Source organism: Herpailurus yagouaroundi, unplaced genomic scaffold, assembly GCF_014898765.1.
Source record: "Herpailurus yagouaroundi ecotype Mexico unplaced genomic scaffold, PumYag 203, whole genome shotgun sequence".
Taxonomy (NCBI): Eukaryota; Metazoa; Chordata; class Mammalia; order Carnivora; family Felidae; genus Herpailurus; species Herpailurus yagouaroundi.
The window spans coordinates 12,478,886-12,496,798 of NW_024412434.1; the positions used below are offsets into that span (position 1 = coordinate 12,478,886).

Genomic DNA, 17,913 nt, shown 5'->3' on the forward strand with positions numbered 1-17,913 from the left:
AGTTTCCAGCTTGTAATATTTCTTTTTAGCCTGAAGGAATTTCTTTAGCAATTCTTGACTTGGGCAATGAATTCTCATAGTTTTCTTTATTTAAAATGTTACATTGATTATAGCATTTTTGACTGATGTGTACTTTTTTACTTTTCGCTGTAACATTGCACCTCTGACTTCCATACTTTCTAATGAGAAAACATCAATCATTTCAAAAGTTATTCCCCCTGTATGTACTTGTTTTCTTTTCTGACTGCTTTCAAGATTTTCTTTTTGAGGCGCCTGGCTGGCTCTGTTGGTAAAGTATGCCACTCTTGATCTCAAGGTCATGATAGGGCATAGAGTTTACTTAAGAAAAAAAAGTGTTTTTTGTTTTTTTTACTTTTAGAGAGAGAGAGAGAAGGAGAGAGTGTACACATGAGGGGAGGGGAGAGGGGCAGAAGAAGAGAGGGAATGAGAGAGAGAGAGAGAGAGAGAGAGAGTCTTAAGCAGGCTCCATACTGATATACTGATGTGGGACTCAATCCCATGACCCTGGGATATGACCTGAGCCAAAATCAAGATTTGGGCACTCAAACCGATGACTAAGCCATCCAGGTGCCCCTAAAAAAAGATTTTCTTTTTACCTGTGGTTTTCAGCAGTTGAATTGTTATGTACCTAGGTGTGGTTCATATGTATTTATCCTGCATGAAGTTTGTTCAGCATCTCGAGTCTTTATCTTTCACCACATTCGGGAGCTTTTTGGCCATTATATCTTCACCAAAACACATTGTATGTTTTGATGACAATCAGAAATGATTCTTAGTCACCATGCTAGTTATATATTTAAATGTTTGGCTAGTAAATTCACAACAAATATGAATTTTTTCCTATCTTTTCTGATTTAAAATCCACATCTTGGATGATACTTTTTGAGGTGTGATAAAGGGTTGTTGTTAATAACCCAGGTATTTTATTCCATTTAGGAAGAAACCACCAGGAACCTTCTCTCCCTTACTTCATTAGCATATGTTAATTTAGCAAGTTAACTGGAGTTCTCCAATGTGCACCATATTTCAGAGGTATTCTTAAAAGGCAGGACGAGCCCCTGACCACATTCCAGACCATATGCTCATGTTGGGGAGGAGAAATTTTTATTGACCCTTCAATATTCATCTGGCTGGTCTAAGAATCAGATTGATGTTCGACAGATTAACAGGAGAAAATCAAACAATTTTGTGACACGTACACCCCCTGCATATATGGGAGAGACCCAGAAAAACTGAGTAACGCTGAAATGGTGGAAGTCATCACCTTAAATACCACCTTCAACTAAACACAAAAGAAGATGTTGGGGGAGGTAGGGCACAGTTATGGGAGGTTACCAGGAAAAGCTCAATAAACAAGGGTATGGTAGTTATGCAGAGTTAAGTCAACATAAGACTTTCTAGGGGAGTCTGGGTGGCTCAGTCGGTTAAGCATCCCCCATGATCTTGGCTCAGGTCGTGATATCATGGTTCATGAGATCAAGTCCCACATTTTGGGCTATGTGCTGACAGCACAGAGCCTGCTTGGGATTCTCTCTCTCCCTCTCTCTCTACCCCTCCCCTGCTCACGTGCGCTCTCTCCCTCTCCCTCTCTCTCTCTCTCTCTCAAAAATAAATAAATAAACTTAAAAAAAAAAAAGGGTCTCTAAAGATTTTGCATCATGCCCCTCTTGCTGGTACAGCTAAAGAGACACCCTTACAAGTGGTGATTTCCCTTATAAATGTAAATGTCTCTTATAAAAGGGAAGCTTATCCTCAGTTTTCAGAGCTTCTCCTGTGTTTGCAGTTTCTTAAAAATAATCAGCCTAAAATAATCAGTTTGCCAAAGAGGCTTACCTTGCGGTGGCAAAATTTGCTTCTCTGTGCCCGGAACCAGGCAATGTGCTAGAACCTTTACACAGAGCGCCCTTACTCTCTACAACAATGTATGTTTTTCCCATTTTTAGGTCATTAGATCTCTTCAGGTGGATTTTGGGTTCCTCAGAGAACTGCTTCAGCTGAAGTTTGAGGACCGTCTTAAAGAGGAGTCTTTCAACCTGTTCACTGCTCTACATGACAGGATCCTAACAATCGAAAAACACTATCAAGAGGTACAAACTCTCTCATTTCCTTTGTTTTATATGGCTTGATCGCCTGCTTAGGTGGATACCTAGTGCAGTTTTGAATTTAGCAACTCATGAGGGCGATTTTATTTGCCTATGTTGTGTCTCATAGAGTAGATAATACAAATAATAGCTTTACTTTGTGTCAGAAACTTTGTGAGTGCTCTGTACACAAATTAATTTAATTCTCACACTCACCTCATAAAGTAGGTGCAATTATTATTATCCTTCTTTCACAGATGAGGAAACTGAGGCCCAGAAAGTTTAATTCACTTGCTCAAGGCCACCGGTTAAAACAAAACATCACAGTTTATGTTCCCAGCCAGCCAGTTTGATGCTTGAGATCTGACTCTTAAGCACAATTTTATATCATCTTATTTGTGCTTATTATCTCTGTAGGAGCCAAAGGCTTGAAAATTCTGCTGTTTCAAGGAGTTTCCTAAAATCTTTGGTCAGGTTAGCGTACGTATCTGTCATTAAGAACAGGTATGGGGGGCGCCTGAGTGGCTGGCTGAGTCAGTTGAGCATCCGACTCTTGATTTCGGCCTGGGTCGTGATCTCAGGGTTTTGGGATCGAGCCCCATGTTGGGCTCCACACATGGAGCCTGTTTGAGAGATTCTGTCTCTCCTTCTTTCCCCCTGGCCTCCACCCCTGCTCTCTATCTCAAAAAAAAAAAAAAAAAAAGAACATGTACTGTTACTTCTCAGCTATAAAACAAAAATCTCATCTCACCATTCTAAGAGCCACACTAAGCCTTTAAAAATTTTTTTTTTAATGTTTACTCATTTTTGAGAGACAGAGACAGATCATGAGTGGGGGACGGACAGAGAGAGGGAAACAGAGAATCCAAAGCAGGTTCCAGGCCCTGAGCTGTCAGCACAGAGCCCGACGCGGGGCTGGAACCCATGAAGCACGAGATCATGACCCGAGCTGAAGTCGGACGCTCAACCGACTGAGCCACCCAAGTGCCCCACACTAAGCCTTTTAAATGTGTTTCCTCCTTAAGTCAATGCTTAAATGAAACCTGATCATCCCTAATCTACAGATAAGGAAACTGAGATGCCAAGGTCAGGTAACCTGCTTCAGGTCAGACAGATTGAAAGTGGCACAATGATATTGAAATCCAATTCTGTCCGACTCTAAAACCTAATCGTTGTTTGCACTCCATGCTGGAATCAGAATTGACATCAGAATCAAGATTTATGAGGTTTTTTTTTTAACGTACTATCTTTCATTGTTATCCAAAACAGTGGTCAAGTGATGCGATTAATCAGAAAATCACTCTGGTTGATGGATTAGTGGCTCCAGATTTCTTTCTATGAGCATATCCTATTCAAAAGGTATTAGGACCGGGACAAGATATGAATCATAAGTAGATTTTCTTACTTTTAAAAGCAGTTCCAGGAAGACACTAAAAAGATATGTAAAGCGAAAGAACATGCTCAGACGATCTGTATTTATTTTATCCATGTGAGCTCTCTATTGCCTTTGGTTAAGTGTAAGTGAAAATCGACTGCAGTGTAATAGCTTTAGTGTAGGAGAAATGGTTGCAAATTGAAGTGTTCACAAGATTTGTGGTGATCTGAACGACGGTTTTATGTGGAGTCCCTTAGTAGGTGTGAGAGCTATATTTGAAGCTACATTATGGTGCTCATTATATTTACTTTTTGGTTTGCAGAATGAGGACATCATAAGAAAATGCTACAATCAGCAGTTGGCTGATGCCATAGCTGTTATCAAAGGAACGTACAAGGTGGGTTTTTAGTGCCGTCACGGACCAGGCCAGCGTCACGTCCTGGGATTGCACAGAGTGGGGCTCACTGTGGGGTCCCCGTCCGTGTTTTTGGCTTTGAAGAGCTGTTTGCTCAGTTTTCAGGTCACGGTTCACACGCACATTAAATTGACCAAAATGACACTTTATGGTGACAGATGTACCTTTGCAGACACTGGAAAATTCCATCCTGGAATGCGGGTAAGTGAGGGAATAATCCAAGGTTTGTTTGGTGAGCGTGCAGTTGGAGGGAAGGCTGGCTAGTCTCAGAGGGTTCACTGGGTCTGTGGTAAATCCCGATGAATCGTCTCTGACTCTCGGTCGAGTCCCTTTTCTTTTGATGAGGACTCATCTATTCCCCAGGTACGGTGCTTCATTCTCCTCCATACTGGGAAAACTCATCGTTCTCCGTGCCTACCCTGCAGGCTTAGGAAGGACCTTGTGCTTCTTTTAGATTTTATAACTGGAACCTTGTCTTTCATGTCAATAAACCTCCGGAAGAAGTATTTTTATTGTGGCAAACTGTGCGTTGATTACGTGCATTTTTTTTCCTTGGCACTTGCCACATTTGTACTTATTTATAACTGCTTGTTCCGTGTTCTGGTCCACACCAGACTGCAAGCCTTAGGAGGGCAGGGATGCTGTGTCTTACTCACTGCTCTGCCTGCCTCTTAGCAGGCCCGATGTGTGGTTAGCGATCAGCTAATATCTGCTAAACAGGTGGACAGCTGCCCACATTCGTGGCAGACACTGGTGACTCAGGAGTGATTCTCGCTCTTCCTTTTTTTATTAGTGGAAACGCTTCTCACTTCTCTTCACAGTATTAAGGGGCCCAGATGTTGGGCCCTTTCTTTCCCTGAGCCCTTTCCAGATACGGCGGGAACACGGGCAAGGTCAGGTCCCTGACCAACGTGAGCTGAAGCTAAGTGGGCTCCGAGGTTATTCTTGGGCGCGTAAAGCCACCCGTGGGAAGAAATACCCTTCGTTTCCTTTGCTTGACACGTTGCCTCCTTCTGATGCTCGGGATTGCCGCGGCCAACCGAAAATGAAGGACTGAGACACTTTGGATGTGCGACGTACAGGTGGCAGAGTGAAAAGATGGAAAGCACTGGGCTCCTGGATGATATCACTGAACCACTAAATAGCCCCGGACTCGCTCTGCCCCTGGCCCTTTCGTTTCCAGACACAATTACCCCTCTTGCTGTTGAAGCCACTGTTGGCTGCCTGTTCCGTAACCTACAGCTGGACCTACTGCCCTGTCAGCAGCCTCTCTGACTCCGCACCAGTCGTTTGCTAAAGTGGCTGGGACGGTGTCCCACTCACGTGCAGTGTTACCTCGCCCCTCATCAACGGAGAGGAGGAGCAGGAGCCTGACTCCCCTTCCTTGAACCTGGGCTGGCCTCAGTGCCTTGCTGGTCTGTAGCCCAGGTGAGGGCAGTGACGCCAGCTCGGAGACCAGGTCCAGAGAAGCCTTGAGGCTCCACCCTTCTACCCTTGGAATGTTTTCTCTGGCTTCGCCCTCTCCGAATCCAGCTGCCGAGCCGCGAGAGGCCCAGGTTTTCGGAGGACCCACGTGTGGACACTAGGTCCGCCTGGGCTCAACTCCCCAGTCACGCGGCCCCCGGCCGCTTCGTCCTTCCGTCTGAGGTCCCGGGCAGTATGGAGCAGAGACAAGCCATCCCCCTGTGCCTGTCTTAACCCCCTGACTCACAGAGCCCGTGAGCACGAGGAACAGTTGTGGTTTCGTGCCGCTATGTTTGGGAAGATGTATTCTGCAGCAGTAAATAGAGGGGACGGCTTCCTTGCACTCCCATCAGTGAGCAGTTTCTGAATTACATTTGTTGGGTGACAGAGTTCTGCCAGCACAATGGAGCATCATGGGTAAGAGTTAGCGTAATGTGTGTTTCAGAACAAGGACCCTGCAGTCCGGCTACTTGGGTTAGAATCCTGGCTCTGTCTCTTAATTGTTCGGCGACCCGAGGCAAAATACCGAACCCCTCTGCCTCCGTTTCCTCATGTGTCCATTGGGGATCATAGCAGTACCTGCCTCCTAGGCTTGTTATGAAGATGAAGCGAATTGATCCTTGTGAGGCCCTTACAACTGTACCCGAGTCGGTTAAGTGTCCGACTGTCGGTTTTGAGCCAGGCCACGATCTCACGGTTCGTGGGTTCAAGCCCGACAACAGGCTTTGCATTGGCCGCACGGAGCCTGCTTAGGATTCTCTCTCTCCCTCTCTCTCTGCCCCTTCCCTGCTCACACCGTCTCTCTCTCTCTCTCTCTCTCTCAAAATAAATAAATAAACCTTTAAAAACACATAAATAAATAAACATTTTCACATATTCATGACAGTCCTTGGTACTGGTAAATTTTTTCTTCTCTTTTATCATCTTAGCATTCAGGCTTGTATCTTTCTGTCCACTGACTGTGGACTTCAGATACGATAAAGTGCCCTTAGGATATCTATAATAATTATCAATATTTATTATGTTGGACAATATGAAATTGCCACTTTTGGAGCCCGAAATGTCAAATATCGGCAATTTCATATAGTTCACCATAACAAAATACTTATTTTAACAAATAAAGGCAGCAACAAACTGCGTAAAATATTAGGCTATATAATAACTTAATATTTTATTTTTTTAATGTTCATTTATTTTAGAGAGAGAGCACGCGAGCGATAGCTGGGGAGGGGCAGAGAGAGAGGGAGACACAGAATCTAAAGCAGGCTCCAGGCTCCAGGCTCCAAGCTGATGGCAGAGAGCCCGATGTGGGGCTGAAACCCACGAACCGCACGATCATGACCTGAGCCGAAGTCAGATGCGTAACTGACTGAGCCACTCAGGTGCCCCTAGGCTATGATAACTTAAAGTCAAATAAACTCATCTTCGATTTACATGTTGAGTGCATGCTGTGTGCTGAGATATGCTGGACACTGACATTTCAGAGATGGAAGAGGGGTAAATGGAGGAAGATTATAAACTAAACCATAATATACTTTGTTCAGTGCAGAGAAAAACACGTAACAGGAGTTATGTAAATTCCACAAAGGGAACAATTATTTCTGCCTTTGTGCTTTGGGAAGGCTTCACAGAGAAGGTGATATTTGTGGTAGGTTTTAAATTTTTTTTTTTAAGGTTTATTTATTTTTGAGACAGAGAGAGACAGAGCACGAATGGGGGAGGGTCAGAGAGAGAGGGAGACACAGAATGTGAAACAGGCTCCAGGCTCCGAGCTGTCAGCCCAGAGCCCGACGCGGGGCTCGAACTCACGGACCATGAGATCGTGACCTGAGCCGAAGTCGGACACTTAACCCACTGAGCCACCCAGGCGCCCCTGTGGTAGGTTTTAAAGTAAGCTTTCAGTTTGTAGACAAGAAATGCAAAGGGATTCCAAGTAGACAGCATAGTGTATATTAGTCAGAATGTTTACAGTGGCAAGTTATACACATAGCTAATTACACTGGCATTAGTTAAAAGAATTTATTGGTTCATGTAACTGAACAGTGTAATGATAGTAATGACTTCAGGAAAAGCTGGATCTAGGTGCTCAAATAATGTTATCGAGCAACCGTCCATCCCCTGCTTCTGCCTTCTTCTCTGAAGGTTTAATTTCCAGGCAGATCTTCTTCCCCCCAGAGCAACCTTAGAGCATCTCTTTCTAAATAGTTCCTACAGAGTCTCAAGGCTGACCCTGACCAATCTGGCCTAGTGATTCTCCCCCGCCCCCACCGCAAGCCAAGCCAGAGTGACCTATGCATCTCAGGAGATGATATTGAGGACAGGGTTCACCCAAATGGAAAAGAGAAATTTTGCTGCCTCAAGGAAGATTACGGGGGAGGCAAAACTGGTTAGGCAAACTGGCTTCCCACGTCCCATAGCATGTGAAAAGGCAAGTAGGACCTGGTCGGTCACTGACCGTTTCATTGCCCTACATGGTAGCTAGGAGCCATATGTGGCTATTAAAAATGAAGTTGAAATCAAATTAAAAATTCAGTTCCTGGGTTGCACCAACCAGAGGTTACCCAGCAACATTCTGTGAAACTAAGTAACAGGAGAATTCATGAAAGTTTGCACAGGTATATTTCAGTTATTTATTTTATTTTTATATGTGTGTTAACAATAGTAAAAGAACAATGCCTTACTGAGTGCTTTCTTTGTGCCAGGCACCACGCAAAGGTGTTTAGATACATTGTTTTATTCGGTCTTCACATGAGCAAGTAGCAAGAACTGGGGCCCCAAATCGAATCCTCACTTCCTAACGTGGTAATAATAGGAACCATGTCACAGGCTCATATTCTAACCTAGTGCTCTTGCGAATTAGAAGGCAAATTAGGCTGCTACCAAAGTGCCTATGCTCTCGGGCTCATCCAAAACGTGGTGCCCAGAGATGAAGTCCAAGTATCTTTTGCTGGTTCAACTGTATGATATAAGCATTTGAAGTGGGCAGTAGGATCCTCCTTGGCTAACCGGGGAAACGGAGGCATGGCTACATTAAGCAACTTACCCAAAGCCACAGAGCTGGTCAGCAGTGGAACTGGGACCCCAATTCCCATCTATGTCTCTAACGTGGTTCCACAGAAAATGGGAAATGCTTGGATTTTCTGAGCAGGAGAAAGAGAGGTGCCTTTGTACCCTTCGGGTTGGTTACTCCTGTAACGGTGTTAATAGCACATTGGAGAAATGGAGACTCAGGTAGATATACCATCTAGGAAGACAGAAACCGCGAGTTTCCTCAGTGCCCAGCACTGTGCTTGGATTTTAATAAATGTTTCTTGGAGAGAGATAGAAGGAAGAATGAGAAAGAGGGAAGGATGGAAGAAGGGCACTAACTGTGGTTTAAGGAAGAATGTTGGATGTGGAGGGAGGGACAAAAGGAACCAAGTTCTGCTCTAGATTAAAAGCATTAAAGAGACGTGTCACTAAATGCAATCTGTGGGGCTCGTTAGAATCCTGATTTGAACAAACCAACTGTCAGAAAAGTTGGAGAAATTTTAATATGGACTGGCTGTTAAATGACATTAAGAAACCTTTCGTCAATTTTGTTAGTATGATGGTGGCATTATGATTCTGTAGGGAAAAAAAAAAGAAGAAGGAGGAGACACCTGGGTGGCTCATTCGGTTAAGCGTCTGACTTCAGCTCAGGTCATGATCTCACAGCTTGTGAGTTCAAGCTCTGCATCGGGCTCTCTGCTGACAGCTCAGAGCCTAGAGCCTGCTTCAGATGCTGTGTCTCCTTCTCTCTCTGCCGCGTCCCTGCCCGCACTCTGTCTCTCTCAAAAATAATAAATAAACAAATAAATAAAACATTAAAAAATTTTCTTAAAAAGAAGAAGGAAAGAAACCTTTAATTATTAGAGATGAACTGGAAGTGTTCAGGGATCAATGGCAAGATGTGTAGGATTCTCATAAAAATATGTAAGCACAAAACGGGTAGATAAGTGTGTAACAGACTATTATAATTTTCTCTACTTTGGCATATGCTTCATCATAAAAAAGTAGATATATTTGAAAAACGCTTTGGTCCTCTTTCATAAACCCTCCGATGGCCTTTTTAAAATTATTTTTTTTTAATGTTTATTTATTTTGAGAGAGAGCGAGCTTGTGCAGATGGGGGAGGGGCAGAGAGAGAGGGAGAGAGACAATCTCAAGCAGGCTCCACACTGTCAGCACAGAGCCCAAGTGGGGTTCGAACTCACAAACGGTGAGATCACGACTCTCCGATTTCAAGAGTCCCGTGCTTAACTGACTGAGCCGCCCAGCCCCCACCCCACCCATAGTGCCTTTCAGAGTTCAAGGTGGAGTCCAAGCTCCCGTGCTTGGTCTATGCCTTCCAGGCCTTGGGTGACCCTGCCCCGTTGGCTCTCCAGGTTCATTCTGCTGTAGCTTTCATACCCTCAACCCTGCCAAGTACGTTCCTGCCTCGGGGCTAATGCCTGGAACCATCTGTCCCTCATGTTCATCTTGTAGCTCAAATGGCGCCTCCTCAGGCTCCCTGTGACCACCACCACCCAGGCGAGATCTTCTATGCAGTCTCTCCCTACTCTATCATCCCATTCTGTGGCCTTCAGAGCAGTTCCCCTGGCGACAACTGTCTTCTTCACGTTTGTTTACTTATGAGAGTTCTGCTTCACCCCGCCAGACTTTATGCTTTGGGAGGGCAGCTGTCTCGGCTTCATACCTAGAGGCATGCAGCAGGTGCTGGACAAACATACGTTGAAAGAATAAATACATGAACAGATAAATGGGGAAGGGCTTTCTGAGCATGAATCTTTCCACAGAGCCCATAAAAGAAAATAAAAGGAGGCATAAAATGAAAAACTCTGCACAACAAAAGCAAGAAAAAGCAGTTGGAAGACAAATGAAGACCTGGGAGAGTAGGTGCAAATAACCTGTGCAAATAACATATTAACATTCCTAACGTATTGAGGCCTCCTACCAATCATTCAGACAATGCCGAATAGCCCAGTAGAAAACGAAGCAAAATATGTTCAAAAGCGGTTAAAATAAAAATATCCAAATGGCCAACAGACTTCTAAAAAACGCTCAGCCTTATTAAAAATCAAACAAATGCAAACGAAGCAAAAAATACTGCTTTCGTCTATCAGATTGGCAGAAATGTGAAAGATGGAGGGCCACGTGGGTGGCTGAGTCGGTTGAGCAGCTAGCTCCTGACTGTGGCTCAGGTCATTATCACATAGTCATGAGATCGAGCCCCATGTCAGGCTCTACGCTGACCGTGAAGCCTGCTTGAGATTCTCTCTCCGCCCCCCCCCCCAAAACAAAACAAAACAAAAACTTTAAAAAAATAAAAGATTGATATGATCTGCTGTTGGCAACATGTGGGTGAATGGACAAGCACATATATTGTAGAAGCATATATTGGTACCACCCGTTTGGAAGAAATTTAGCAAATTCTAATAAAAGTTCAAATGTACATTTATTTTGATCACGCTATCCCACTTCTAGGGGAATCTATTCCACCAGTTGAAATAGAGACAAATACATATACAATGACTAGCTGCATTATAATTTACTTTTTAATAGAAAATATTGGAATAATACTACTTAATGATACAAATGATGGAAAAATACCCAGCCATTTAAATTAAGGTAAATTCATATGTACTACTATGAAGATATATTTTAATTGAAACAAAAAAAGAGGCAGAACAACACAATATTGTAGCATGTGCAGAATGTCTGGAGAATGAGGGAGAAAAAGAAAACACTTTTTAAATTGAAGTCTCTGTATTTTTATAACAGTCATGCTTCCATTTTTTATAACTTGTACTACTTTGTAGTAAAAAGAAGTATCATTTCAGTTGCAATTCATTTCTTTTTCCCCCTTCCTTTCTCTTCTTTCTTTCTTTCCCTTGACATTGATTTTTGCAACAAATAACAACAAATAAGGCCGTTGTCTTTCCAAATATCCCACGTTCCATATTTGTTAGTTTGCTTCTTAAAGGGATGTGTCACTTGTTCCTCTGTTTTCCATATTTCCTATAGAATTTAGCTCTAAAATCTTGATTAGATTCATGTTCAAGTTTTATGCCTTTTGGCAAGAAGAACTTATAGGCAGGGCTTTTAAAAAGTAAACTTTTAGTTGAAGTGTAACTCACCCACATAAAAGTACACAGATTGTGGGGTGCCTGGGTGGCTCAGTTGGTTAAGTGTCCAACAACTTGAAGCCTGCTTTGGGTTCTGTGTCTCCCTCTCTCTCTCTCTCTTTCAAAAAGAAACATTATTTAAAAATTAAAAAAAAAAAGAACACAGATTACAAGTGTACAATTCAAATTGTTGTTAAACAAAATGAACATACCCAGATCATCACTGCCTAGATCAAGAATTAGGATGTAGGATGTTAAGGTATGCCGACACCACCCCGCCTCTCCAAATGTTACCGTGATCTGACTTCTGTCGCATGGATTTGTTTTGCCTGTGTTTGGATTTTACTGTAAATACAACCATAGGACACTTGCTTCTTTGTGTCTGGCCTCTATCACTGGACCTTCCATTTGTAAGGTTTAGCCATATTGTTGCCATAGCAACAGTTTGTTCTTCCTTATTGCTGTACATTGTTCCACTGTATGACTAGAGTTGTATGAATTGTATGAATGTATAGTGGACCCATTCTATTGTGGATGGACATTTGAATTGTTCCCAGTATTTGCCTGTTAAAGGTATGGTGCTGCTATGAACATTCTTGTACGTGCCTCTTAGTTTTTAGATTTTATTTTTTTCAAGTAATCTCTATATGTGGGCTCGAACCCACAACCTCGAAATCAAGAGTCAGAACCTCTATCAACTGAGCCAGCCAAGAGCCCCTCTTGTATGTATCTTTAAATGCACATATGAATGCATTTCTGTTGGGCATATACTGGAGTAGAATTGCTAGATCACGAGAAATATACAGAGAAAAAGGTAGAAATACAGATATATCAGCTATAGAGTCTATATAAAAATGTTATCTATGGGGCGCCTGGGTGGCTCAGTGGGTTGAGCGTCCGACTTCGGCTCAGGTCATGATCTCATGGTTCGTGGGTTCGAGCCCCGCGTCGGGCTCTGTGCTGACAGCTCAGAGCCTGGAGCCTGCTTCGGATTCTGTGTCTCCTTCTCTCTTTGCCCCTCCCCCACTTGCGCTCTGTCTCTCTGCATTTTTTTTTTTTTTTTAAGATTTCTAAGGTTGCTGGGAAGAAAAAGGATTATAGGAAGGCAAGCATGGAAACAAGAAGAGCGGAAGGTTGTTTTAGTAATCTCTGCAAGTGATGACGATGGCTTGGAATAGGACAGTAGCAATGGAGATAGACGAAGTGGATGAATTTGGGATATATTTTAGAGGGAGAGCCAACAAGATTCACCAGTGTATTCATTGTGCGAGGGGAGCAACACGGAGAAATCATGGGTAGTTCTTAGCTTTTTGGCTTGAACAGCTGGTTGGATGACAGGTCACATTACTTTTTTTTTTTTATGTTTCTTTATTAATGAAGGCAGAGACATGACCACAAGCTGAATCAAGGTGGAGGAAGTGAGAGAGAGAGAGAGAGAGAGAAGAGAAAATTGGAAAATATTGTGCATTAAACAAAATTTTTTTTTGATCTGTTGTTTTAAATCTGTTGGGTCTTATTTAACTTGCAGGCGATTAACTTCTGACATATAAATATCTAGTTGGCATAACTTTGATATAAACTACCTGACTGTATAAGTATCATTTTTAAGTTACCTTTATTAAGTTTTGAATAGAAACAAAATAATTTTTATAAAATGTAATCACATACGAGATCATGGCACAACAAATACCCATGTAACAACTGCTCTACTTAAGGAAAAAGATGTAACAGTATCTTGGATGCCCTGTGTATATCCTTCCCCAGCCCCCCCCCCCCACTGCTTTCCATGCCCAGAGGTAAACATAATCATAAATTTTGTGCTTAATAATCCCCCCATTTTTATTGTTTGCACGTCAATGTATATTTCCAAATGAATTATTAAGACCTACATTTTGAACTCTCTATATGTAATTGTATATTACATATACTATTGTATGTATATATTTTTATACTTTTGTTCTGAAATTATGTCCCTGAGATTTACACTTCTTGCTATGTATAGCTATCATCCATTGACTGTCACTGCTATATAATATTCTATAACATAATGCCACAATATTCTTATCTGTCATGGTAATACTTTTTTTTTGCCGTAATTACAGTTTTGTTTTTAAAAAAATCTTATACCATATCTGGTGCAAATGTGCAAGAAGTATAAAGTATATTCCTCAGAGTGGAATTCTTAGGTAGAATGTATGTGTATTTTCCTACTTACTAGAAAATGCCAAACAGTCTTCTAAATTGATTGCAATTGGGGCACCTGGGCGGCTCAGTTGGTTAAACATCCAGCCCTTGGTTTCAGCTCAGGTCATGATCTCCGGGTTCGTGGGTTCGAGCTCCGCGTCGGGCTCTGTGCTGACAGCTCGGAGCCTGGAACCTGCTTCAGATTCTGTGTCTCCTTCTCTCTCTTCCCCTCCCCTGCTTGCACTCTGTCTCTTTCTCTCTCTCTCTCTCTCTCTCTCTCTCTCTCTCTCTCTCTCAAAAATAAACATTAAAAAAATTAAAAGACTAAAAAATGTAAAAAATAAACTGATTGTAATAAAAGACATTCCCTTCAGCAGTTTATAAAAATACTTCTACTTCTTCACTGAGACTTCATAATTTCTCACATCATTCAGTTTTCTTGTTCTCTGAGATGCCTGTTTAAATTAATTTTGTATTGGTATTTGTTTTCTCATTGATTAATAGGAGTGTTCTGTTAAATTAAAAAAGCAGGGGCACCTGAGTGGCTCAGTCGGTTAAGCGTCTGACTTTGGCTCAGGTCATGATCTCCTGGTCTGTGAGTCCAAGCCCGGCATCGGGCTCTGTGCTGACAGCTGGGAGCCTGGAGCCTGCTTCCGATTCTGTGTCTCCCTCTCTCTCTGCCCCTCCCCTGCTCACGCTCTGTTTCTCTCTCTCAATAATAAATAAATAAATGTTAAGAAAATTTAAAAAAAATCAAACTACCAGTTATTTTACGGGCAAAAGATTGGTTTATTTCGGGGGGGGGGGGGGCGGGGGGGAGGGAGGAGGCACGGGAAGCCAGGGAGGGAGGGCTGGAGAGGAAGCATTCCTGCCTCCTGCCAGGATAGTGAAATAGTACCTGTTTACAAAGTCCCGCCTTTTCCCGTTTCATTTGCAATTGATGGGCACCACCAGTGAGACTGAGGCATGAAAGCCACACCCCCTTCCCCCACCCCCAACCTCCCGTCTCCGTTCTAGTGAGATTTCCCTTTATTAATTTTCACAGTTTTTAAAAACATATTATGAACTCATTTTTATTTGTTGTATGTTATAAATATCTTCCCACTTCTTTGTCTTTCCAGCCTTTTTATGGTGTTTTTTGATGGCCCCCCCCCCCCCCCGCCGCAAACTTTTTGAATGTAGTCAAACTTTCACCTTTCCTCATTGTTTCCACATTCTATGTTTTGTTTTTAAAATGCTGCTACATCTTAAAGTCTTTTAAAATTTTTATATTTTTGCCTTTTACATTCAGGTGTTTAATCTGCTAGAATTGATTTTTAGTATTGGTTTGAAAAGCAGGGATTCATTTTTCCCCATAAGTGATGAGCTTTTGGGGTGATGGAGGTTCGGAGCTGATGGCCAAGAAAGAATTCTTGGAGACATCTTTGGTGCAAAAAGTGATTTTATTAAAGCATGGGGACAGGAACCGTGGAACAAAAAGCACTGCCCTGGGACTACGGGGAAAGACTGATTATATACTCAGGAGCTGGGGGAGGTAAAGTCAAGGGGAAGTTTCCAAAGGAATTTTCATATGCTGAAGAAGACTCAAGGGATACTGGAAGCCTAGCAATTGTCAAGCTAAGATTGTTTATCCATCTAGCAAAGCATTAACATTAAGACAGTTCCTGGAGAAATGTTCTATTCTGCCAGCCTCAAGTATTTGTCAATGGGCTGCAGGTAATAAGGAAACTTAATTTTACCTAGCCATTTCCTTCTTGCCTTTGTTCCCATATCACTGTGGAAGGAGGGTGATGTTGGGGTTCCAGGACACTGAGTCCATAGGTTTCCGGAGAATTAAGCTATTGATAAAATTGCCTTTTTCTTGTAATTTACTAAAATATTTTAAACTGATGGAGACTCCTGTTCTGCATGGCTGTGATCTTTATCAGTTCATCATTTGTTTTCTTTCCTTTTATTTGTTCTTGGGCAGCCAGGCATGCCTGAGGAATATCACACATATTTCACCTAGGTGGGGGGGGCAGGGGGCAGGGGCAGGGGGGTTGGTAGTTGCGGGCGTTAGCTTGCCTTTGGCTCCGTCATCAGTACCACTACAATTTACATGTAATTTTAGGTATTTGGTAAGATAAGTTATCTCATTTTCTTTTCTTCTACAGAAATGGACTGAATGTTCTTGGCTCTGTGTCCCTCCGTATACATTAAATAATGTGTTTCGTGACATATTGTACAAATAAACTCATTGAAAATTGTATTGGGTTTGCATGAAAACTATAGACCATGGGGGGGGGGGCATGCGTATTTTCCTATAGTTAGATTTTTTTTTCCCCTCCTGACACCTAATTTGCAGACTTTTCCAAACCCTGACACCAACAGGATGTCATAGAGGAGGAAAAACTTTTTCTTTTTTTTTATCGAGTGAGATGGCAAAAATCAAACTGATAAAAGACAGATTAGGGGCACCTGGGTGGTTCAGTCACTTAAGCGTCTGACTTGATTTCGGCTCAGGTCATGATCTCAATGGTTTGTGAGTTCGAGGCGGATCTGGCTCTGAGCTGACTGTATGGAGCCTGCTTGGGATTGTCTCTCTCTGCCCCTCCCCAGCTCTCGCACGCGATCTCTCTCTCTCAAAAATAAATAAATGAACTCAAAAAAAAAAAAAAGAAAGAAAGAAAGAAAAAAGACAGTGGCGCCTGGGTGGCTCAATTGGTTAAAAGTCCAACTTGGCTCAGGTCATGATCTCACAGTCTGTGGGTTTGAGCCCCACGTTGGGCTGTCAGCTCAGAGCTCGGAGCTTGCTTCGGATTCTTTGTCTCCTCCTCTCTCTGCCCTTCCCTAGCTCACGCTCTGTCTCTCTTTCAAAAACAAATAAGCGTAAAAAAAAAAAAAGATTAACAGGAGAGAAAAACAGATTTAATTAAATGCTATGTGATACGGAGATGTTGGGGTTCGACGCGAACGGTCAAGAGAGAATTCTTGAGATATCTTCAGTGGTTTTATTAAAGCACAGAGACAGGACCCATGGACAGAAAGAGCCGCACTGGAGTTGTGAGGGGTGGATGATTATATACTTTCAAGCTGGGAAAGGGTTAGGGATAGTGTAACTCTCTAAGGAATTTGGAAGCAAGGTCTCCAGGACCTTGAGGGGCTGGCTGTTGTTAGGAAAAGGTCATTTATTACTGTCTAATAAAACCTTAGTCATGAGACCCTTCAGGTATATATCAGTGGCACATATACCTAGAGGATGATTGCTGACATATATCTTGGGAGGGTAGAGATAAAGGAAGTTTCCAAAGGAATTTCTACATGTTAAAGGAGACTTCCAGGATTCTGGAAGTCAGGATAATGTTAAGCTAAGATTGCCTTTTGCCCTGAGCAAAGTATTAACATTGAGGTAGTTGAGTTCCTAGAGGAAGGTCACTCTGCCGGGTCTCAAGGACATGTCGAAGGGCTGTAAGTTGTAAGGAAATTTAATTTTTTTTTCCCTTTGCCTTTGTTCCCCACATCACTATGCATGCAAATTCACAAAGAAATGTGGCTTAAGGAGGCCGCCAGAATTTGGGGGCTTATAAACCCTCCCAGAAGGCAATAAAGTCTGGAGAGGCTAAACAAAAGAAAGGGGATTTGGGGCTTTTGAGGGAGGAGAGTGGTAAGTTATGGGCAGGTGACTAGGGAGAGTTTGATAAGCAAGGATCGTTTACTAAGATTGTTATACAGATTCAAGTCAACGTCTTCTCCATTCCTCACAGCTGCTCGTGTAAGGGTCCGCTTCCTGGTCCGGAAGTGGGAGACACCTTTACAAATGGAAATTTCCTTTGTAAATGTCAATTTCCTTCACAAAAGGAGTTTTATGCTGTTTTTAGGACTTTCCCTGCACCTGCTGTTCCTCAGTTGCCTTCAACTCGGAATAATCATGTCAAATTGGCATATTCTGGGGACCTTCATCTTCCAAGAATTTGATTCAGTTCTGACACCAACTATCCATAGCTAGTGCAGACCCCACAGGTAAAGGGTTCCATCCCACAATACTGTTCCTTTTCAGATGCCAGTTGCAAATCCCAGTACTTCTGACCAGCTGGCTATAAAGTGGGTATTCCCTCTCCTGCCCTATCCTGCTAAGGTTTGGTAATTTCATAGGACTCCCAGAGCTCAGGAAAGCACCTTACTTCTAGTCACCAGTTTATTATAAAGGACACAACCCAAAAAGCCAAATGGAAAAGATGTGTAAGGGAG

General features: G+C 42.6%; 1 protein-coding gene across 2 annotated transcripts in view; it reads left to right on the forward strand.

Moving 5' to 3' along the window:
• CUNH10orf67 (chromosome unknown C10orf67 homolog) overlaps positions 1-17,913 on the forward strand; it is a 167,526-nt gene that overhangs the window by 23,290 nt on the left and 126,323 nt on the right. For both annotated transcript variants that reach the window (XM_040451222.1, XM_040451221.1), the window contains exons 3-4: positions 1,965-2,108; positions 3,800-3,874. In XM_040451222.1, the coding sequence (XP_040307156.1) occupies positions 1,965-2,108; positions 3,800-3,874 (219 nt within the window). The remainder of the gene's footprint in view (positions 1-1,964; positions 2,109-3,799; positions 3,875-17,913) is intronic.